Raw genomic sequence first — 25,843 nt, forward strand, 5'->3', positions numbered from 1 at the left:
GTTTTGTTTTCATAAAAATAAGCTAAAACTATCAAAAATATACATGTAGAAATATAAAACTTGAAAGAAATTTATTCATCCTCAAATCCCAAGAACTTGTCACCATTGGATTCATGTAAAAGTTCTGAACTCTCATCTGCAGATTTATCACTACTGTCAGTCATGTACAATAAATGATCCTCACTACCATCCATGGCATTACTTATACCACACTTTTTGAAAGACTTTACAGCAACTTCTGTATTAATAGCATTCCAAGATTTCAAAGCCATTCACACACTTGAGCTATTGATGGGAGTTTCATTCTTCCACACTGTATCATTTCATGTCTTCCTTCTGACATCCATTTAGACCATTATTCACGTATGTTAAAGGCTGAATTAAATAAAACTTAAGCTAACATCATAGTGTAATGACTCAACATACAAATCCAGGTAGCTATCGGTCAAGTGTCCAAGCTCACTTGAGCCTGGGTGTTGCCCTACAATACAACATTCGTCTTGGAAGACGCACTAGTATTTTTCAGGGTATTTTTTTTAGGAAAAAAATGCATCTTGTAAGCCATAAAATACAGAATATATATATATATATATATATATATATATATAAATGTTTTGGGCAAAGTCTTTCTCGTAAACAATTCCTATTAAATGCTAAAGCACAAGTGGCGTCAATGATTTTAAGAGAACATTTCTCTAACTCTCTGTATTTCCTTTTCTCTTCATATTTCAAACTCGGAAGGAAATAGTAAAAGGCTTCAGAATGTTGATTCATTTTACCGACAGCTGTTTCAACCATTACAAATGGTCATCTTCAGGGTAATACAATACATCAATACAAACATGGGTATATAAGGCCAAGTGAAAACGGAAGGGAGAGGTCACTCGTAAGGTGGGAATCTGTCTACCCTACCGAGACGGACAGGGTAACTGGGACAGCTTCCCGATGTGGAATTACGTCCCGGAAGTCTGGACACAATCCCCATGTGGGTTTTTGTCCCGTGGTGACGGTCTGTATTTTCTATTGGAGGGAAGGACATAATCTGATGAAATCTGTACATTTAAGATAGGCTTTTGTAGAGCGATGCTCACTGCCTCAGCTACAACTAAACTTCCATAATTGTTATCATGGTGGATGATTGTTGTATCCCTTATGAGATCTACTAGGGGCGGCTTTTTATCGTGGGCATTGACAAAATGTTGGTGGATGGCTCCGTTGTTACGGTGAGCCTGCAGTCGTCTTCTTAAGGTCGTGAGGGTATGGCTGACGTAGCTAACATCGAGGGGCTTGCATCCCCTTCAGAACATTCAAATTTATATACTACGCCAGTTTTAAGTTCCTTTGGACACTCGGGGACGGTGCTGCTTTTCATAACAAGGGAGGCAATCAGGTTGGGACGGCTGAAGACTTTCAGTGAGACTCTTTCGTAGGGCTCCTGAGGTGAAACACCTCTAGAGATAATCCCACGAAGAGTATCTTACTATATTCTCCTTCTCCCTTATCACTTTAATAAGTGTGTCCTTAGTTTGTTCTTTCACCTGTTGTTTCACTATACCTCTAAATTCAATTTTGTTGTTCTTTTGTACTTTTTTCCAACCATTTACCTCTTTTGCTATGGACTCTTTATTCTCTTTATCATTCCTCTTCAATTCCTCATTCTCATCCTTTACTTCTCTTAACTGTCTTTTTAATTCTTCTATTTCTTTAGTTAGGTTTTGATTCTCCTTTAGTTCTTCCAGTTTATCAACTCTTTGTGTAACTAGTGTTAATTGGTTAAACCTAACCTCCCATGCTTTGTTAATTTTTTTTTAGTTTCTCCTCTAGATTTACTAGTTGGGGGAGGTTGTCATCTCCTCCCTCATTAAATCCATAAAAGTAGTTATCATCTCTTTCCATTGAGCTGCTATTATCTATATTTCTGCTTTTGATACCTCTACTCCCCTGTTCTACCTCATCTGTGTGTTCTGCACACCTTTTTTTGACAACCCTTCTGATGTCTGGGGGCCATTCATCCCCTTCCTCATTTCCTTCCATTTTCCTTAATAATGTCTCCTTTTCCTTCACCTGCCCGCTACACCACAAGCTTTCCCTTTCCCTACTAATACAACACAGGCACTCCCTTGTCACTGTAATCCATGAAAATTGTGTTTCCGGGTTTCCAATCTTCACTGTTAGTCAAACGTGTATGTGTGTGTGTGTGTATTTACCTAGTTGTATTTTACGGGAAGGGGAGCTATGCTCGTGGTGTCCCGTCTTTATATCTCATTTTATCTAAACTATTTTTAAATTCATGTATTGTTTTTGCACACACCACTTTCTCATCTAACTTGTTCCAAATGTCTATTACTCTGTGAGGAAAGCTATTCTTTTTCAGATCTCTTCTACAGCTGTCTTTCTTGATTTTCTTTCCGTGTCCTCTTGTATTTCTTTCATCTCATTTTATCAGATCCTCTCTACCAATAATTTCTATGCCTTTCATGATTCTGTAAATAGCTATCAAATCTCCTCTCTCTCTTCTCTGCTCTAGTGTCTGTAGCTCAAGTTTTGCTAGTCTCTCTTTATATGATAGTTTTGAGAGTGTTGGTGCCAATTTTGTAATTGCTCTTTGTATTCTTTCAAGTTTTGTTATACATTTTTTTGTATTTGGTGAACACATCGTTGCTGCATATTCCAATCTTGGTCTTATCAAAGTGATTAATATTTTCTTCACCATTTCTTCATCCAGGTATGTAAATGCCACATTGATTGTTCTTATTAAATTATAAGTTTCTCCAAAAATCTTGTTTATATGTTTCTCAGGTGACATATTATTCATTATAATGACTCCCAGGTCCTTCTCATTTTCTACTTTTTTTTTATTCCTTCTCCCAATTTATATGATCCTTGTAAGAGGCCGGTAGTGTACGAATGGAAATGAGCTAGGGCATTAGAATAATTCAGACTCGACGCCTGCTCGAGGGCGATGTTATGTCTATGTGAGGGCGACGTTTTGTCTATGTAAACACACCGACGGTGGTGACTGTTTTATAATCGATGTGTAATCAAACTCTGTAAGCGCAGGTTAGCTTCGTTTGACTAATGCTGAGGTAAACAATATCGCTAGTGGCATTGTAATGGCTTTCCGGTTTGGTGCAAGGTGGAGAAGGAGGAAAAAAACTATTGGTGCATGAATTCAAAGTCACGCCCATAAGGAGTGACATTTATTTGAAAAGTAACTGGAGATTGGTTTAGAAAAATTAGTGACGTCAGACGAAGGTAGCTTAGCGTAGGATACGGGATCTCGCGAGAGAAGATATAGAGGGGGTGTCGAGAGAGGATCAGGAGACGATGTAGAGACGAGAGAAAGAGATCCCGAGTGTAAGCAGAAGGTGAAATTACAGTGAAAGAAGAAAGAAAATTCACCACCCTTTTATTAACCCAAAGGACGAGAGGAATAGGCATGGGGCCTAGAAAATAGTGAGACTACAGGAAAAAGAAGGCATTGGGCCTACTGCTTAAGAGGAACTTGAATATTAGTGAAACTCACGTAACGAGAGGCAAGGGGCCTTGAGACGAGTGATATTACAAGTCAAATTTAAGTGACAGTGGTGACAAGGGGAGGTGAAAGTGGTGCTCAGCGGTGCGACGAACGAACTGGGTGTTAAACACCTCCGAAGAGAAGTGGCGCAAGAAGTCTACGGGAACAAGACAACCAAGACGACTACGAGAGAGGATCAGGAGACGATGTAGAGACGAGAGAAAGAGATCCCGAGTGTAAGCAGAAGGTGAAATTACAGTGAAAGAAGAAAGAAAATTCACCACCCTTTTATTAACCCAAAGGACGAGAGGAATAGGCATGGGGCCTAGAAAATAGTGAGACTACAGGAAAAAGAAGGCATTGGGCCTACTGCTTAAGAGGAACTTGAATATTAGTGAAACTCACGTAACGAGAGGCAAGGGGCCTTGAGACGAGTGATATTACAAGTCAAATTTAAGTGACAGTGGTGACAAGGGGTGGTGAAAATCCTGTTATTCTTTTTTTGCTTTTTCCAAATTCCATTATACTATACTTTTTGGTATTGAACTCCATCTCCCACTTCCTACTCCATTCCCATACTTTATTGAGATCACTCTGTAGTGACTCACAATCTTCCGTGTTCACTTTTTTTAACAGTTTTGCGTCATCTGCAAAGAAGCTCATGTAACTTTCAATTTCTTTGTCCATATCATTAATATATATAGCAAACATTATTGGGGCCAAAACTGTTCCTTGGGAACACTGCTTATTACTTCATCCCAGTTAGAGTGTTTGTCTCTTATCACTACTCTCATTTTTCTTTCTTGCAAAAAGTCTTCCATCCATTGAAGCAGTTTGCCCTGTATTCCTCCTTCAGTTTCTAATTTCGTGTGTGTGTGTATTTACCTAGTTGTATTTTGCGGGAGAAGAGCTATGCTTGTAGTGACCCACAATTGTATCTTTCTGCATCCAGTTCTTTCTTAAGATCATGCATAGTTTTAGCACTTATTGTTTTCTCTTTCAATTTGTTCCATGTATCTATTACCTACTCTCTGTGGAAAGCGGTTCTTTATCAGATCTCTTCCATAACTGTCTTTCTTAAGTTTCTTCTTGTGTCCTCTTGTATTTCTTCTGTCCCATTTAAGTAGGTCATCCCTATCAAGGATTTCCATCCCTTCCATAATTCTGCAGATGGTTATCAAATCGCCTCTTTCTCTTTTTTGTTCCAGAGTTGATAAGCTTTGTCCAGTCTTTGTATGTCAATTTGCTAAGTGCTGGTGCCATCTTTGTCATTGCTCTATGAATTCTATTTACTTTTTTTTTTTTTTTGTACTAGGTGTCCATAGTGACACTGCATATTCTAATTTTGGTCTAACCAGTGTAACTAGTATCCTCTTTACCATTTCCTCATCCATGTAGTCAAAGGCCACTTTTATTGATCTTATTAAATTGTAAGATTCTCCAACTATTTTGTTTACATGTTTGTCTGATGTCATGTTGTTTGAGATAATTACTCCTAGGTATTTTTCCAAGTTTACTTTTGTAACTTCCTTTGTACCAATTTTCTATTGACTGGATATTCTATTTTTGCTTTTTCCAAATTCCATTATACTACATTTCTTAATGTTGAAATTCACTTCGTTCTTTATACTCCATTTCCAGACTTTGTCCAGGTTTCATTTTATCTAGACTGTTTTAAAATATGTGTATCGTTTTTGCACACACCACATTTTCATCTAACTTGTTCCAAACATCTGTTACCCTGTGGGAAAAGCTGTTCTTTTTCAGGTCTCTTCTATGATTGTCTTCTTTTAATTTTCTTTCCATGTCCTCTTGTATCTCTACTATCCCATTTTATTAGATCCTCTCTATCAATAATTTCTATGCCGTTCATGATTCTCTATATAGTAATCAAGTCTCCTCTCCCTTTTCTTTGCTTTAATGTCCGTAGCTCAAGTTTTGCCAGTCTTTCCTCATATGATAGTTCTGAGAGCGTTGGTGCCAATTTCATAATTGCTCTTTGTATTCTTTTAAAGTTTCGTTATACATTTTTTTGTACTTGGTGACCATGTCATCACTGCATACTCCAATCTTGGTCTTATCAAAGTGACTAGTATTTTCTTCACCATTTCTTCGTCCAGGTATGTAAATGCCACTTTGATTATTCTCATTAAGTTATAAGTTTCTCCAAAAACTTTGTTTATATGTTTCTCAGGGGACATATTATTCATAATAATGACTCCCAGGTCCTTCTCATTTTCTACTTTTTTAATTTCTTCCTCTCCCAATGTATATGATCCCACTATTCTTTTTTTGCCTCTTCCGAATTCCATTATGCTACACTTCTTAATGTTGAATTTCATCTCCTACTTCATACCCCATTCCCACACTCTATTGAGATCACTCTGCAGCGACTCACAATATTCTACAGTGTTCACTTTTTTCAACAATTTTGCATCAACCGCAAAGAAGCTCACATAACTTTCAATTTCTTTATCCATATCATTAATATATATAGCAAACATTATTGGGGCCAGAACTATCCTTGTGGAACTCCACTAACCACTTCATCTCAATTAGAGTGTTTGTCTATTATCACCACTCTTATTTTTCTTTCATGCAAGAAGTCTTCCATCCACTTCAGCACTTTGCCCTATATTCCTCCTGCAGTTTCTAATTTCTTTAGCAATTTCTTATGTGGCACCTTATCAAAAGCTTTTTTCAGGTCTAGAAATGCACAATTAGCCCATCCATCTCTTCCTTGTATTACATCTATTAGCCTTGAATAGAAACACACCAAGTTTGTGATGCATGATCATCCTTGTCTAAATCCAAATTGTCTTGGATTTAGTACGTTGTTTTTTTCCAAATGCTTTACCCATCTAATTTTGACAATTCTTTCACAAATTTTAGCTATCATACTTGTACGAGAGACTGGTCTATATTTAGTAGGGTCTTCCTTGTTTTCCCTTTTATATATTGGTACTATATTTGCTCTTTTCCAATCTTCTAGAACTTTTCCTTCTTTCAATGAACTGCTTATTAGACTATGTATTTTGTCTGTTAGTTCATTCCTGCATTCTCTCAAAATCTAGTTTGTCATTTCATCTGGTCCATGCTATTTTCTGACATCGAGATTACTCAAGTGATTCATTACTTCTTTCCTTGTTACTTCTATCTCTTTCATAGGGGGGACTTTCTCCTCTTACTTGACATCTCTAAGTTGTATGTTCTCCCTCGTAAATACTGATTTAAAATGCTTGTTCATATTTTCTGCCATTTCTATTTCCTCTGTGTATTCAACTCCTTGTCGTAATTTCTCTAATTCTTGTTTGTTTTTCAGTTTGTTGTTTACATACATACATATACCAAAGGCTTTTTCCCCCTTACATGGGGGGTAGCCAAAAAGAAAAAGGCATTGAAATCACTCCCACCCATTTCATTTCCCATATATTCCACTCCCCTCCACCCTCCTATCTTGGCACCTCCCTTTTGTCTTTTAACTCCCTACATCTTTTGTTGTACTAACACTTTACATATAATTTTTCTTGTTTTTCTCTTGGAACATACTTTTCCACTCCTTTATAGATTTTTGTCAAAATATTCCATTTCTCTTCTACTGTTGTTTCCTCCTTGTGTATCCTTTCCCAGTCTGCTTTTTGAAAGAATTCTCTTATTTCATAAAAAAAAAAAAAAAAAAAAATCCATACATCAATCTTCCCTTTTTATATTGTTCGTTTTTTTTTTCCATGTATTTTTCCTCATTTAGTTCCAGTTCAAACAATATGAGGTCACTTTCTTATTGGTGTCTTATATTCAATCTTGTCCACTATTTCAGGTTCTGATGTAATTATTAGGTCCAGTCTCGATGGTTCTTCCTCATTTCTATACCTAGTATTCGCTTCTACCCATTATGTCATTGTATGTTCTATAGTCATATCAAGTAGTACATTTCCCCATAGGTCATCTCCACCCTTCACTGTCATCTTCCCAGTAGATTTCTTTACAATTAAAGTCACCCATTATAACTGTTCTCCCTCCATCTTCCATTATCTTATTTAGTGTTATCATTGTGTCTTCTACCATTTTTTGGTGTTCTCTCTCTTCCCATGAAGCCATTTTAGGAGGCACATAATTGACCACAAACTTCCTGCTCTTCCCATCCTTGTCCTCCACTTCCATCATAATCATCTCTACTCTATTCTTTCCATGTGTGACATTCCTCACATTTATATCCTTCTTAGTCAGGAACATAACTCCACCCTCTTGTTTTACCTCTGTTTCTAATCCAATAATTATATGCACCGTGTCCTACACTGTTGGGTGATGGTGGACCTTTCAATTTTGTCTCTACAATTCCCTTTATGCCCGGTTCTTTTTCCTTCAAGTAATCATTTTTATTCAAGCCTGTTATTAAGCTTCCATTGTGTTTTCTGTTTTCCTTCCATTTTTCTCTACTATGAACCATTTCCTCACTTTCATATCCACTACTCTCCAATAGAATTTCTCTTTGTCTGACTGTTCTATTCTCGTTTTTTTCCTTAGCTTCTAGTCTTTTTGTTCTCATCCTCTCTTTCCTCTTTATTTATCTCTTTTTATCCATACCTGTTTATATAGATCACTATTTGCTAGTTTCCCTGGTTTTGCTAAGATATTCTCTGCTGTCATTTGTGACCTGAATTTAACCTTAATTGGTCTGGTCTTATCTGTATTGTATTTCCCTAGTCTATGTATTTCTTCAATTTTTTTCCCCATTTCTTGTTCATCTTCTTGAACTACTTCTAATATCTTGTTTACCTTTTCCTTCTTTTACTCTTGTAGTCCTATTTGGATTATGCTTCTCTTCTATCCCTAATATAATTATTCATTTCTTTTTATCCGTTAAGTCCCTTACTATATTCTCCTTCTCCCTCATCACTTTAATATCTGTGTCCTTAGTTTGTTCTTTCATCTGTTGGTTTACTATATCTCTAAATTCAATTTTGTTGTTCTCTTGGGCTTTTCCCCAACCCTTTACCTCTTTTGCTATGGACTCTTTATTCTCTTTATTATTATTCTTTCATTCCTAATTCTCATCCTTTACTTCTTTTAACATTCTTTTTAATTCTTCTATTTCTTTAGGTTTTGGTTCTCCTTTAGTTCTTCCAATTTATCAACTCTTTGTGTAATCTGTGTAAGCTGACTGAACCTAAAATCCCACTGTTTGTTCATGTTCTCTAGTTTTTCCTCTAGACTTGCTAATCAGGGGAGGTTGTCATCTCCTCCCTCATTAAATCCATGGAAATTATTATCTTCACCTTCCATTGCACTGCTCTTATCTATATTTCTAATTTTTACATTTTTACTAATGCCTTCGACTTCACCTCTGTCGTCTGCACATCTCTTGTTGATATTCCTTCTGACTTCCGGGGCCAGTTTGTCCCCTTCTTCATTTCCTTCCATTTTCCTCAGTAATACCTCCCTTTCTCCTTTTTCTTCACCTTCCCACACCATGAGCTTTCCCCTTCCCTACTAATACAACAAAGGTACTCCCTCATCATTGAGATCCACAAAGTTTAAAGTTTTCTTGGAGTTCCAAACTTCGCTGTCACTTCGACTGTCATATGTATTTACCTAGTTGTACCTAGTTGTATTTTACGGGAAGGGGAGCTATGCTCGTGGTGTCCTGTCTTCATATCTCATTTTATCTAAACTATTTTTAAATTCATGTATTGTTTTTGCACACACCACTTTCTCATCTAACTTGTTCCAATTGTCTATTACTCTGTGAGGAAAGCTGTTCTTTTTCACATCTCTTCTATAGCTGTCTTTCTTGATTTTCTTTCCGTGTCCTCTTGTATTTCTATCATCCCATTTTATCAGATTCTCTCTATCAATAATTTCTATGCCTTTCATGATTCTGTAAATAGCTATCAAATCTCCTCTCTCTCTTCTTTGCTCTAGTGTCTGTAGTTCAAGTTTTGCTAGTCTCTCTTCATATGATAGTTTTGAGAGTGTTGGTGCCAATTTTGTAATTGCTCTTTGTATTCTTTCAATTTTTTTTTATACATTTTTTTGTACTTGGTGACCACATCATTGCTGCATATTCCAATCTTGGTCTTATCAGTGATTAGAATTTTCTTCACCATTTCTTCATCCAGGTATGTAAATGCCACTTTGATTGTTCTTATCAAATTATAAGTTTCTCAAAAAATCTTATTTATATATTTCTCAGGTGACATATTATTCATAACAATGACTCCCAGGTCCTTCTCATTTTTTACTTTTTTTATTCCTTCTTCTCCCAATTTATATGATCCTGTTATTCTATTTTTGCTTTTTCCAAATTCCATTATACTACACTTTTAAGTGTTGAATTCCATCTCCCACTTCCTACTCCATTCCCATACTTTATTGAGATCACTCTGTAGTGACTCACAATCTTCTTCCGTGTTCACTTTTTTTAATAGTTTCGCATCATCTGCAAAGCTCATATAACTTTCAATTTCTTCATCCATATCATTAATATATATAGCAAACATTATTGGGGCCAGAACTGTTCCTTGTGGAACACCGCTTATTACGTCATCCCATTTTGAGTGTTTGTCTCTTATCACTACTCTCATTTTTCTTTCTTGCAAAAAGTCTTCCATCCATTTAAGCAGTTTGCCCTGTATTCCTCCTTCAGTTTCTAATTTCTTAAGCAACTTTGTATGTGGTACTTTGTTAAAAGCTTTTTTTAGGTCTAGAAATGCACAATCCATTCCCAAATGTCTATTCCTCATTACACTCTTTAATCCACCAAGGCATTTACTCGCTTCTCTCAATCTACATTCTACCTCCACTTTCACTCCACCTTTCCCTGCCACATTTGCACCCAAGTATCTAAGACTGTATGAAGACTGTATGATGGAGACTGTATGAAGGAGTGATTGTGCCAACAGCACTGTATGGGGCAGAAACATGGAACATAAGAGAAGAAGAGAGAAGGAGTTTGAATGTGTTTGAGATGAGGTGTCTGAGAAGTATGATGGGGGTTACTAGGCTAGATAGAGTGAGAAATGAGGAGGTGAGGAGGAGAACGGGGGTGGAAAGGGAGCTGGGAGATAGGGTTGATGAAAGAATATTAGGATGGTTTGGACACATGGAAAGAATGAGTGAAGAAAGACTAGTAAAAGAGGTGTGGAAGGCAGATGTGGAGGGAGTGAACATGAGGGGGCGTCCTAGGATGAGGTGGATGGATGGGGTGAAGGGGGCTTTGGGGAAGAGGGGAATGTCTGTTGAGGAAGGACGGGAGAGGACAGAAGACAGGGGTGAATGGAGAATGGTTGTATATGGATGATGTTGTGATAGCATGAGGTGGAATGGGCGAGTGGATGGGGGGTGAGGTAGTATGTGTGAGCAAAATTTGACGCAGCCCAAAGGGATTTCTCCCCGTCCTCTCATTTTATGCAATGGGGGGACGGAGAGGGGGGGGTCGCCGATTTAATGAAGCGGCCTTGCTGTGGATGTGCTGTGTCTTGCGACACTGCTTCTGACCCAGGGCAGTGGACAAGGTGCAGGGATGATCCGTCTTTCAGGAGGTGCTAAGATAAGAGGGAGGGTGGAGGGGTGTGGAGTGTATTCAGGGATGGAATGGGTGGGAATGATTTTATGCCTTTTTTCTTTTTGGCTACTCCCCTTGCAAGGGAAATGCACAATCAGCCCATCCATCTCTTTCTTGTATTATATCTATTAGCCTTGAATAGAAACATATTAAATTAGTGACGCATGATCGTCCTTGTCTGAATCCAAATTGCCTTGGATTTAGCACGCTGTTTTTTTTTCTAAATATTTTACCCATTTACTTTTGATCATTCTTTCACAAATTTTTGCTATTGTACTTGTTAGAGAGACTGGTCTATAGTTGGTAGGGTCTTCTTTATTTCCTCCTTTATATATAGGTACTATATTTGCTTTTTTCCAATCTTCTGGAACTTTTCCTTCTTTCAATGAACTATTTATTATGCTATGTATTTTGTCTGCCAGTTCATTTCTGCATTCTTTCAAAATCCAGTTTGCTATTTCATCTGGTCCATGCGATTTTCTAACATCAAGATTACTCAAGTGTTTCATTATTTCATTCTTTGTTACTTCTATTTCTTTCATAGGGGGGACTTTCTCCTTCCATTCGATCTCTTCCGGTGTATATTCTCCCTTGTAAACACTGATTTAAAATGTTTGTTCATAATTTCTGCCATTTCTATTTCCTCTGTGTATTCAACTCCTCCTTGTCTTAATTTCTCCAAATCTTGTTTGTTTTTCAGTTTGTTGTTTACAAATCTGTAAAATAGTTTTGGTTGATCTTTACATTTTTCTATGACATGTTTTTCATATTTTCTCTTTTCCTCTCTGTACGCTTGTACATATTCATTTCTATAACAAGTATATATTTTCCATTTTTTAGGTCTTTTGTCTTCCATTTGGTCCAAGCTTTGTCTCTTTTGTCTTTTAACTCCCTACAACTTTTGTTGTATCAGCACTTTACATATTCTTTTTCTTGTTTTTGTCTTGGGACATACTTTTCCACTCCTTTTTTTATAATTTTTTGTCAAAATATCCCATTTCTCTTTTACTGTTGTATTTTTTTTTTTGTATTCTTTCCCAGTTTTCATTTTGAAAGAATTCTCTTATTTCATCAAAATTTGTTTTTTCATACATCAATCTTCCTTTTCTATATTGTTCATTTCTTTTCATGTATTTTTTCTCATTTAGTTCTAGTTCTATCAATATGTGGTCACTTTTACTTATTGGTGCCTGGTATTGTATCTTTTCCACTATTTCAGGTTCTGATGTGATTATTAGGTCTAGTCTCAATGGTTCTTCTTCATTTCTATACCTAGTGTTCTCCTGAATCCATTGTGTCATTGTGTGGTCAATTATCATCTCAAGTAGAACATTTCCCCATGAGTCTTCTCCACCCTTTACGGTCATCTCTTCCCAGCAGACTTCTTTGCAATTAAAGTCACCCATCATAACTATTCTTCCTCCATCTTCCATTATCTTGTTTAATGTTATTCTTGTGTCTTCTAACATACTTTTATGTTCACTCTCTTCCCACGAGGCTGTTTTAGGGGGCACGTAGTTTATTACAAACTTTCTGCTCTTCTTATCTCTGTCTTCTACTTCTATCATAATCATCTCTACTCTATTCTTTCCATATGTGACACTCTTCACGTTTATATTCTTCTTAGTCAGGAACATAACTCCACCCCCTTGTTTTATCTCTCCGTTTCTAATCCAATAATTATATGCATTGTGTCCTATGCTGTTGGGTGGTAGTGGACCTTTTAATTTTGTCTCTACAATTCCCATTATGTCCAGTTCCGTTTCCTTCAGATACTCATTCAGTTCATTCAGTCCTGTTATTAATCCATCAATATTTGTGTAGGACACTCTTAACTTTCTGTTATTTCCATTGTATTTTCTGTTTCTTTTTTGTTTCTCTCTGTTATGGTCCATTTCCTCAATTTCATATTCACTACTCTCCAGTAGAATTCTTCTTTTTCTGACTCCGTTCTGGTCTCGTTTTTTTCTTTAGCTTCTTTCCTTTTCATTTTTTCTTCCTCTCTTTCCTCTTTATTCATTTCTCTTTTTATCCATACCTTTTTATATTGTTCACTTGCTGCTAGCTTCCCTGTTTTTGCTAAGATATTCTCTGCTGTTGTTTGTGACCTGAATTTAATCTTAATTGGTCTGGTCTTATCTGTACTATATTTTCCGAGCCTAAACATCTCTTCGATTTGTTTCATGATTTCAGGTTCATCTTCCTGAACTAATTCTAGTAAACTGCTTACTTTTTCTTTTTCCTCACTGATTCTTGAAGTTCTATCTAGGTTATGTTTCTCATCCATTCCCAATATAATTATACATTTCTTTTTATCTGCTAAGTCTCTTACTATATTCTCCTTCTGTCTCTTCACTTTGATAACTGAGTCTTCAGTTTGTTCTTTCATTTGCTGTTTAATTATGTCAGTAAATGCAACTTTACTGTTTTCCTGGATTTTTTTTCCAACCCTGTGCTTCTTTTGCTATGGCCTCTTTATTGTCTTTATCATTCCTTTTTAATTCTTCATTCTCCTCTTTTACTTCTTTTAACTGTCTTTTTAATTCTTCTATTTCATTAGTTACATTTTTGTTCGCTTTCTCTAGTTCTTCCACGTTTTCAACTCTCTGCGCAATGTTGGTTACGTTACCAAACCTGTCTTCCCAATGTTCGATCATCTTATCAAGCTTCTCTAGTCTTGTCAATCGGGGGAGGTTGGTATTACAAAGGATTACAAAGGTGGAGCATGCCGACAGGAGACCTTTTGGTCCATATCTAGGTCGGATGCGAAGAAAATCATACTAATGATAGATTAATAAATAAAAACTATAATAATGTAAATAACAAATAAAATACATAGATAAATGCATAGGTATTGTTAAATAACAAACAAACAGGTAAATAGTAAATAATAATAAAATGACATACAACTAATGATAAATGAGAATCATATAGACAAATGATAACAAAACAAAAACAAATAATATAGAATAAATTATAATCGTTACAGCATCTTGCTTAGGTGTTTATCTAAATGATTCTTAAAGCTTCGAACTGAACTACATTGCACTGGCTCTGCAGGAAGTTTATTCCATTCATTAACTACACGGTTGGCAAAGTTGTTTCTACCCACTTCCAAATTGAATCTATTTCCGGACAGTTCGAGACCATTGTTTCTTGTCTGATTCTCATTCAATGTGAAAATTTTGTCACTTAATGTTGTCAATTCCCTTTAGAATTTTAAAGACCTGTATCAAGTCACCTCTGAGTCTACGCTTTTTTAGGGAACACAGATTCATATGTTTTAGTCGATTTTCGTATGATTTATTTTTGATACTTGGAATCAGTTTTGTGGCTTGCCGTTGTACTTTTTCCAGTCTGTCAATCTCTTTAACCCCTTCCATACGGTGCCGCACACGTAGGCGTCATGGACTTAGATCTCGGTGGCAGCAGCCAATGCCAGCCGTACGACGTGTCGTAATAATACTCGCATCATAAAATATAGTCACCGCTTATATCGATCGTTCTCTCTTCACCCGTGAATTTTGATAACCATAGAAAATGCAATTACAAAAGAATTAGAAAGAATGTCATTATGGAGGGGCGACTACAATAAATATAATCAAGACGCCGATATGGCAGCCTCGCGAATACACTCGCTCCCCATGACGCCTACGTGTGCGGCACCGTATGGAAGGGGTTAATGAGATTCGGTGACCATATGGAAACAGCATATTCCAAATGTGGACGAACTAACGATTTATATAGCTTGTTAATGAGTGATGGACTTTTGAAGTAAAAATATAGCGCAATCAGTCCTAGAATCTTATTTTCTTTCTCAGAGGCTGAAATACACTGCTTGGATGATTTGAGATCGTTACTGATAATTACGCCGAGATCTTTTTCACTATTCACTTTTGTTAACGAATTTCCATATAACTTGTAATCGTACTTACTGTTATTTTTACCTATGTGCATTACCTTGCATTTACTTGTGTTAAATTTCGTTAGCCACTTTTCAGATCATTGCTATAATCTCTCTAAATATTCTTGAATATCTAATTGGTTTAAGTGATCATTTGCCATTCCGCACAGTTTTGTATCATCAGCAAATTTGGAAAGAGAAGATTTTAGTCCAATGCTTGTGTCATTTATATATACTATGAATAGAAGTGGCCCAAGAACGGAACCCTGAGGAGCTCCACTTGTAACATTTTTCCATCTAGAGGTTTTTCCATTTAAAACAACTCTCTGTTTTCGATCATTCAACCAATTACTAGTCCAACTTAATAGGCTACCACTTATTCCGTGTGAAGCTAATTTAGTAAGTAGTCTTTCGTGTGGGACGGTATCAAAAGCTTTTGCAAAGTCTAGATATATTAAATCTATATTGTTTCTTTTGTCATAATTCGAGATAACTGTGTTGTAGAATTCGAGTAAGTTAGTCACTCCCAATACACAACCCTCCCCTCATTCCGATCTCACCCCCCACCCTCATTAAATCCCTGGAAATTATTATCCTCACCTTCCATTGTGCTGCTCTTATCTATATTTCTAATCTTTACAATTTTGTTAATCCCATCACCAGAATCATCGGTCCTTCATTTGTTTACAAGACGTCTGGCCTCTTGGACCAAGTCCTCCCCTTCCTCATTTCCTTCCATTTCCCTCAGTAATCCCTCCCCTTCTCCTTTTTCCTCACTTTCCCACGACACCACGGGTTACCCCCTTCCCTGTAAATACAATAGGTACTTCCTTTGCGTTGAAGTCCACGAAAATTTCACTTTTTCTTCACTCGAATCCTCGCCATCCATCCGACAAAAGTGTGTTTGTGTGTGTGTGTGTACACAAATCAAACTTGCCAGGGTGGTTACCAACCTGACAGATAAACCATGTGAAAAAAGACTAAAAGCACTGACTCAAGTTTGAAAGATTGATGAGAAAGAAGTGATATCATTATAGTATTCAGGTCACTAGAAGGGATAGATTTTATTGATGGAAGGGCTCTCAGTACACTTCAGTACACTTCAGTACAATGATGCCTACATAGGCATCATGAGGCACAAGTGGGTACACAAGGATGCTGGTATCAGCATTTTGATTATATTTATATTTTTGGTAGTTGTATATGATTTACTCCCAGATTCTGTCAATTGGTTTGATCATGTTTTCCTTGTTTATTATTAATCAGAGTAAAAGAGAATGAGTAATACAGCAGTGACTTTATATTTTATAATGCAAGTAGTGTGATGCAAATTACATATGGCAGTCAATTCTGCACACAATCATTTGAGTCGTATTGAAGTGGTTAAGAGGCCATGAGAATAAAGTAGAAAGATTATATGTCTAAAGGATGTGAATAGTTTTCCATACAGATCCATAAATACTTGGAATAGCTTAGAAGGTGATATAGTCCAAGCTGAAACAATACATGAATTCATATCTAAACGTGATAATTGGAAATGAATTTTACAGAACAAGTTGAACCATACATGAATTTAATGCTACATGTGATAAATTGGAGAGTAGGAGACAGAGGGCCCCATGAGTATTGCTCCTTTCAAGTATCCTACAATTAAGTAAATATAGTGAGATATTGGATTCCATCTACAGACTAATTGTTAATCTTGGGTGTGCGCCTCCAGATGAGGTGAGGGTGTTGATAGGTTCTGAAGGTGAGTAGTGGGGAGATGATTCTCTTCAAAGTCCATCTTACAATACAACCAACATTAACAGTACCTATTACAGGTCCCTTGCCAAGTGTGTCATACAATAAAAACAGCCAAACTATTGGGACTTTGGGGCTAGTCTTACAATATTCCTCCCACTAACATTCCCCTGATTAGACATTTATATTGATGTCCACACATTAAAAAAAAAAAAAAAAAAAAAAAAAAAAAAAAAAAAAAAAAAAAAAAAAAAAAAATCAGGCTGCTTACCTCTCCTTTAGATAGAATATTATCTTTTAAGAGGGTTTCACAGTTGCCTACACTACTTACCTAGGCCAGGTTTTAATTAGAACTCTCCAGTGGTATAGGCTTATTTTGTTTCCTCAACCTGGTTAACTTTTTAGTTTTTGAGAGGATGTGTCACAGGCTTCCTTACATGACAGGGCTTCACAGCCTATTAATAGCTTCTAGGTGCAGTAGGGAGGAAGGCAGCATGCTTAAGTATGGAAATCATATATCAAGGTAGAAAATGGAAAAAATAGAGCAGTTTGTGGTGAAGGTGGGACTGTCCCATGATTGTGTAATGTCATAATGGTTGTTCAACATGTACATGGATGGGGTGTGAAAAGATGACACTGCACTTGTTGTTAAGTCAGAGGAGTCTAAGGCAGTTAGTACTAGAGTTTGGGAGAGTTTGGGAGAAAATACAATGGAAAGTAAATGTGGGCATTAGTAAGGTGATGAGATGTACAAGGAGAGAGAGTGGCACTGAGTTGGAGGCAAGTCCAAAGAGAGAGGCTGGAGGAAGTGAAGAGCTTTCAGTATTTAAGTTCACATGAATCAGGAAATGGAGGAATTGGGGTGGAGTTAAATTATAGAGTAAGAGAAGCAGGTGAAGTCTTGTGGGAATGAAAAATGTTCTGTGAAACAGGTATCTAGAGGTGAACACAGAGTTGACTGGGTGAAGGAGTGATTGTGCTGAAGACATTGCATGTAGCAAAGACTTGAAATTAAAGGGAGGGAAAAAGGAGAAGCCTTAATATGTTTCAGATGAAGTGTTTAAAATATATAATGGGGTTTATAATTATACATGCACATACATATACCAAAGGCTTTTTCCCCCTTACAAGGGAGGTAGCCAAAACACAAAGGCATAAAAACCACTTGTACCCATTCCATCCCCAACATACTCCACTCCCATCCACCACCCTCCCTCTCTCTTATCTTGGCATCTCCTGGATGACAGGTCATCCCTGCATCTCGCCCACTGCCCTGGGTTAGAAGCAGTGTTGCAAGACACAGCACATCCACAGCAAGGCCACTTCATTAAATTCCCAACCCCCCCTCTCTGTTACAATCACTCCATACAATCTCCTCTTAGCACCCATTCCCAAATATCTATTTCTCATTACATTTTTAATCCCCCAAGGTATTTACTTGCTTATCTCAATCTATATTCTACCTCCACCTCCACTCCTCCCTTTCCCGCCACATTCACACCCAAGTATCTAAAACTATCTACTTCCTCCAGTCTCCCTTAACCTCTTCAGTACGGTTCAAAATCTTGCGGGCAGCATTAGCTGTCAGACGTACGATGTGTCGTAATAATACTGGCATCATAAAATATAGTCACCGCTTATAACGATCATTCTCTCTTTCACCCGTGAATTTTGATAACCATAGAAAATGTGATGAAGACAGTTTAGAGAGTATGTCATTACACAGGGGCAACTACAATAAATATAATCAAGATGCCGATATGGCAGCCTCGCGTATCCACTTGCTCCTCATGCCGCCTACGTGTGCAGCACCGTATGGAAGGGGTTAATACTCACTTCCAGTCTGCTGCCACTTTCTCCCCTTATACATCTCATCACTTTACTTTTACCCACATTTATCTTCAGCTTCCTTCTTTCGCACACTTTCCCAAACTCTGTCACTAACTTCCTCAATCCCTCCTCGGATCCTGCTACAAGCCCAGTGTTGTCAGCAAACAACAACTGACTTATCTCCCACTTTTCTCCATTTTTTTTTAACCATCTCCAATCCCCTAACCACTACCTCTTGCATCACTCCATCCATGTATAAATCGAACAGCCAAGACGATATAACACATCCCTGACGAAGTCCCACCTTTACCTCGAACCACTCACTTTCTCCATTTCTAATCCTAATACAAGTTCTAATACTCTCATAAAAAATCTTGACTGCTCTTAAAAGCTTTCCTTGTATCCCATATATCTGCAATACCTCCCACACTGCCTCCCTGTCTACCCTATCATAAGCCTTTTCCAAATCCATAAAAGCCCAAAAAACATTCTTATATTTTCCTAAAACTTTCTCACACACGTCTTACCACAAAAATCTGATCTATGCAACCCCTGCCAGTCCTAAATCCACACTTTTCCTCACCAATTACTCCCTCTGTTTCTCTCCTAATCCTCTCAATCAAGACCCTCCCATAAGCCTTCCCAACGACACTTAACAAGCTAATCCCACTGAAACTACTACACTCACACTTGTCCCCTTTCCCCTTGTAAAGTGGAACTATACAGGCATTTCTCCAGTTCTTTGGTACTCTACCCTCTATTAAACATTAAATAACCTCACCAACCTGTCCACCATCACTGTACCTCCTTTTTTCAGACATTCTGCATGACATCCATCCAACCCAGGTGCTTTACCTGCTCTCATCATCATCTTAACAACTGCCTTCACTTCATCTTTCCTTATTTCTCCTCCATTTTCCTTATTCATCACAGTCATTTTCTTGGTTTCCACTGCAACTACCTTTCCCTCCCTATCCTTCTTCATATTTAGCAACCAACTCCCTAAAATACTCTGCCCATTTTCCTCTTACTGCCTTCTCTTCTATTATCATCTCTCCATGTACAATTATAACATGAGAAATAATGAGTTAGATGGAGAGCAGGGGTGGAAAGACCTGGTAGGTAAGGTTGCTCACAGAATACTGGGATGGTTTGGGTATTTCGAAAGTATGAGTGAAGGAAAACCAGCAAAAACAGTGTGGAAGGCTGAGGTGGGTGGAAAGAACTTGTGGGAAGACAAAGAATGTGATGGATGGAATGAATGGGGATTTGGGTACAAGGGGAACATCTATTGATTAGGAAAGGGAGAGGGCAAGAGGTAGATATGAGTGGTGAGTGGTTGCTTGCCTCTGTAAATTCTTGAGTGGGTTGCAATATAATGCAGTGGTGGAGGACCAGATTCAGCTGTCAGGGTGTGCCACGGAAGAGCTGTGTTTTGCTGTATTACTTCTGACCAAATCACTGGGCAGGGGACAAGCATGACCCTTTATTCACAAGGAACTAAGATAAAAGGGACATCAAATGGGTGCTGGATGGATATGGGATGGGTGGGTGTATACCTTGGCTGGGCCACCCCACTTCTAAGGGGGAAGGGGCCTTTTGGTATGTGTATGTATGTATGTATGTATGCCCCAAATTTCATGGACTGGAAACACCTCCACAGTTGTCAGTAATGGTCCTTTGGTTCTCCTACAGGACCCTCTGGAGAGAAACTTTGGAATTGTGTCTGTGCTGTATATGGGTTACTCTCTGTGTCACTGGCTGGTAGAAGGAATAAGAGCAGGAAAGTAATCACAACTTCTCCATTTTCTTTGTGGGAAAAAGTGGAGGAAAGATAGTTACTGATAGAGATCTTTGGTGTAACATGGAGGGACATATACAGCCCAAACCCTCCAGATATAAAGAAAGGTGTTGATGGAATATGAAGACAAGCAGTGAGGAGATGATTCTCTCCAACATCCGTCTTGCAGGACCACCAGATTAATTTAAACCTATAGTGAGCAGATGTCTACAAATTGACATATAACATACATTAGTCTACATTAAAAATGTATACACTGTATATATGAGTGTGTGCATGTGTGTGTACATTCACACACACACACACACACATGAATATTATGTAACATCAAACCACATAATATTTGCAGACATTAAAACTATACAACAGAAACATCATAACACAATAATACATTTTCAAAATCATATCCACACCAAATCTGCTTCAAACTACACTAAACCTGCACCATCAAACCTACTATGCCTGTGATAGCAAAGCTTTCCACACACGAATTACTTTGTATCTTAGAACACCTTGGCTATGCACCACAGGGCAGTGACTCCATATATTCAAATTACCTTGGTATTTGCAACCAATTGTGAAAGACCTGTTTTTGGTAAAACATATGTATATGAAAGCCTACCCTCATCATCAATTTGCCTCCATTTCAGAAAAATTCTTTGAAGATTATCAAAACTAAGAAATTAAAAAAAAAAATTCTTTGCAATATAGCCAAGGTGTTGAAGACCACTATGAGTGGAAATAACAAGACAAAAGATAGTATGGTTGTTGTTATTTTGAAAAGTGCACATGAAGAGGCCATATAGCATGTTTAAAACACTGCTAGTGGTTGCATACATATATATCCAACAACCAAAAACTAACTTGCTGGGGTAATCTTACAACTGCAAAAGCTGCAAAACATGAGCCATTGAATTTACCATTATCAAAGTAAAATTTGTGGAACTCCAATCCCTCGACTAAATTGCCTAGCGCCTCTGGTTCGAAGGAGGTCAGGTGTGTGTCGCATATTTTGCTGAAAATAGAAGGCAGAGGGTAATCATTGATTATTATAATAAATATGGGTAGAGTAATAGGTAATGTGGAGTAAATTGACAATAATTTGTTAAATGTTAAACAAAATTCCCTACTTTTACGTTGGTAAAGACATTTTTGTGCCTGAAAGGAACAACCTTTCCACATTCAATGGATACAACTGAATGCTAAAGTGAAAGACATTTTACTCCATTACCATTATTACCCATACCCAAGGATATCCTAGAGGTAATCAACTTGAAATTACCTTGAAGTATATCATCAAACCCCCGAACTGTTTGCTGACAAAGTTGACTGTGGAAGAGACAAAAGTTTAAGGAACCTGATGGACTAATTAACATTTACAAAGTTTTAATACATTGATGTCCCCATCTGTTATACATAATCTTCTCAATAACCCTTGGATACTTTCCTGAGATTTTTGTGTTTATACTTCTGAAGAAATAGTGACCTTTCTCAACATCCAACTCTATATTATTTGGGGCTAAGCAGTAATACTCTTCTGTCAGTAATTTTAAAGTTAATTGCTTTCCTATATAAATTACTAATTCATTACCATACTAGGAAATTTATAAAAAAAAAAAAAGGGAAAGAAAATAAATTCACACAACATTCTTAATAATAATACTGAAATGATAAGATTTTAGCAATTTTTTGGATACAATCACCAATGAAACACCTACATGACCATGAAAATAAATACACTTTGCAAAATTAAGTTTTCAAGTTGTAAAATACCGATGTATATAAAAATTATCAAATGACTAAAGTCATGATCAGACCTAGAAAGCTACTTAATAAATGCAATCCACTACGGATGTCATAATATTCAAGATGTTGAAGGACTTACGTATATGCTTCAAAGTCCCCACTATTGATGCATTCAATGAGCTGTTCTGTCACTTTCACAATCTCCTGTTTTCGTGCTGCAATGCAAAAATAACTTCTTAATATGAACATGCATAATAAACAATTGGTGTAAAGTTTGAAGAAAATGTGTGATGTAATGAACAGTCAACAGGTGGTAAGTTGAGGAAGTTACATCCAGTTAGGGAACATAGGAGGCAACCACCATTTAAGCAAAATATATATATATATATATATATACATATATATATGTATATATAAATTCAATTCTAATCATAAGGCAACCTCCTTTATTTTTTCCAATAAACTTTTATTTTTAGTTTATGAAATATTCATAGTATTTAACTGACACTTTATTGCTGAAAAACTCACAATGCACACAGATTTTACTTAATTACTATGAAATAAAATAATCCACTCAATAAAATAAAGAGGGCCTCTAAATATACAGCATACATGCAAGGTCATGCCAACACTCTGCTCTTAAAGTATCTGGTGAGAAGAATTTTAGGTATATCAGTTTATGATGATAACTTGCATATGATGGGCAACTGTTTACTTGTCAGTGGTAGTATACAAGTGATGTGCATATATCCATACTGGATTCTGTCTACTGGAAAAAAGATGCAGTATGCAATATACAGAATCAACCCAAGCCTCCTACTCTGTAGCAAGAGTGAAGTAATGAAGAGGTGGCATTTATGATGCTAAGCTTCTGTAAATAATTCTGGTGCTGGTAAGCCAGTGAGATCCACCAGGCTCAATCCCTACTGTGGCTGGAACACTTACATGGTCCTGACAACTGTACTTGTTTAAATCTATCTCTTAACAGATGCTTACAAAACAAAAAAGTAAAATAGATAGAATTAGGAGTAAAATCATATTAATACAGAACTTAATATAAAAATTAAAAGCACTGTATTACAGCAAATTACTAAAAAAAAGAAAAAAGTTACCTAAAAGTAAAACCTTAATTACAAATAAAAAAGTGTGTTTCCCAATTATTACACTATTTCTAATTATAGTGGCTCTGCAAAAGTAGTTAAGAGGCATAAGACATGGACTGTTCTCAACTGCTTCAACACAGGAGAGAAGAGGCATGGTGGTGATACTCACGGTCCAAGATATTGTTGTTCCTATTAGCTGAAATATGTAGAAACAGACAGTGAGTTGAAAGTTTAGTTTTTAGTAACAGGGTAAGATGATTTTAAGTGTGCTGAAGTCAGAATAGAGAAGTGGATTTTCTGTTATTTCTAGTCATGATTTCAAACAAGCACTTCAAATAAGGAAACAAAAATTTTTCTTTTTAATTATAGGTACATATCATGATTTAAAAAAATTCATAAAGTATAACAAACCAAAATTTATATTTAACTTCATATAATAATTTTATACCTACTAGACTAATGCTATTTTCTCTAAATGAGGTGCTGACAGTGGTCTAGTCTACATCTACTAGTTCAAACTGGTAGCAAGGATGCATTTCAACTACCAAACTTGATCAGCTGAGGTTTAGACAGGACTGACCTCTTTGTGTCACATGTGAGAACACTACTAAAGATTAATATGTATGATTTCATCTGAACATAAATATTTCTTTTCATAATATATTAACACAGGCACACACATACATGCATGCACATGTGATAGATATATGGAACAAATTGGATGAAGAAATAGTGTGTGCAAACACAATACAACAATTTAAGAACAAACTTGATCTTGCGAGATACAAAAACGGGTCACCACAAGCATAGCTCCCCTTCCCATATAATACAACTAGGTAAACTAGGTAAATACATACACACACATGCACATACATACACATACACACACAGCTTGATGGTGTGATGGTACTGGTCTCGACCACTGACTCAGTGATCTGAGTTTATGTCTCACCTAAGGCTGAAAATTTCAGTGTCACTGCACTAAAAGCCAGCACTCCAACTCTAGTGGGCAAGGAGTTGGGCATGTGTCTGTATGTGCATAAGGTCACAGCATTACCCAAAGACTGAGCCAGGTATAAACTCTCATACAGGAGGGTAATAACTCAATCATCCATCCAGCATGTGATCCAAGCCCATGGGAATCACACATGCACACACAGATAAAATGAGATATGAAGACGGGACACCACGAGCATAGCTCCCCTTCCCGTAAAATACAACTAGGTAAATACACACACACACACACACACACACAAAGCTGGCAGTGATGATCAGGCTCATCTATAGAAGCCAAGGAAAACAACAGCACTTCTAAGCTACCAGAAGAGGCTGGATGACCGCATTGTGAACAGCTGCCCAGGATGTAACACTTCACCCCATACCATACAACACATAATGGAAGACTGCATTATACACAATCATGCACGCAAACAACACAACATACAATCTATAAAGAATTTGTGGGAAAACCCAGTTTCGGCTGTGGCATTCCTTGGGGAGACGGGACTGCTTGGACAAACAGTCTAGGGAACGACAACAACAACAACAACCTAATTTAATGTAGTAATCATTGTATTGGAGGAAAACATGGGGCCCCAATCTAAGATCAATAGTAATTCAAATAAGTATTTTTAATATGAATCAATACATCTGACTTCATATTCATATTGATGAACTTAATATGAAAACAGTGGATGGTAAACTGAAATATAGTTTAAAAATATGAAGATTGAAGATCAAAGTAATAGCATATTATGTACAGCCGAACTTAGAAATGGCTTTCATCAAGGTACTACACAGTAGATTAATATGGAAGTTAGCAAGTGCAGGATTTAAAAAGAGTCCATTAGAATAGGTAAAATATTCTTTGAGTAAGAGACATGCGAGAACAATACTGAGATATGAAATGTCAAACTGGATAGAAGTGACTAGCGGGGTACCACAGGGCTCATTTCTGGTAACTGCAATATTCCTATGGTATATCAATAATACAATGAAAGATCAACAAGGTCATTGTAAAATGAAGACAGAAGAATATGAAAAAAAAAAAAATAAAAAGATATTAGAAAGTATATTCTTCCACATATACAGGTGGATTGTTGGAACAACCTGCATAGAGATATAATTAAGTTCAACAATTTATATGAATTTAGTATATAAAGTTTGATAAATGGAGGCAAAGACACAGGACCCCATGAGCACAGCTCCAATACCATATACAGTACTAAACTTAGGTAAAGACACATGTACATATGCATACATGCACACACACACACACACTTTTGTCGAATGGATGGCGAGAATTGGAGTTCCGAAGAAAAAGGAAAATCTTCGTAGATCTCAACGTCCAGGAACTACCTTATTGTATTTATAGGGAAGGAGAAAGCTCGTGTAGTGGGAAGGTGATAAAAAAGGAGAAGGGGAGGGATTGAGGGAAATGGAAGGAAATGAGGAAGAGGGGGACTTGGTCCAGGAGGCCAGGAGTCTTGTAAACAAAAGACGGACTGATGATGACGATGATTTCAGTGATGACGGGATCAACAAAAATGTAAAGATTAGAAATATAGATAAGAGCAGTACAGTAGAAGGTGATGATAATAATTTCCTGGGATTTAAAGAGGGTGGGGGGGATACC

General features: G+C 37.0%; 1 protein-coding gene across 9 annotated transcripts in view; it reads right to left on the reverse strand.

Moving 5' to 3' along the window:
* LOC143038551 (calcium/calmodulin-dependent protein kinase type II alpha chain-like) overlaps positions 1-25,843 on the reverse strand; it is a 267,801-nt gene that overhangs the window by 18,002 nt on the left and 223,956 nt on the right. For 4 of the 9 annotated variants that reach the window (XM_076207891.1, XM_076207888.1, XM_076207893.1 and 1 more), the window contains 3 exons: positions 23,378-23,404; positions 22,245-22,320; positions 21,280-21,374 (listed from right to left, as the gene is read on the reverse strand). In XM_076207891.1, coding sequence (XP_076064006.1) covers positions 21,280-21,374; positions 22,245-22,320; positions 23,378-23,404 — 198 coding nt within the window. Of the gene's footprint in view, positions 1-21,279; positions 21,375-21,641; positions 21,689-22,244; positions 22,321-23,377; positions 23,405-25,843 lie in introns of all 9 variants that reach the window. The other 5 variants (XM_076207894.1, XM_076207897.1, XM_076207889.1 and 2 more) reach the window with 3 other exon arrangements.

The sequence above is a fragment of the Oratosquilla oratoria genome, chromosome 24, assembly GCF_046742065.1.
Source record: "Oratosquilla oratoria isolate Oo_2021 chromosome 24, ASM4674206v1, whole genome shotgun sequence".
NCBI lineage: Eukaryota > Metazoa > Arthropoda > Malacostraca > Stomatopoda > Squillidae > Oratosquilla > Oratosquilla oratoria.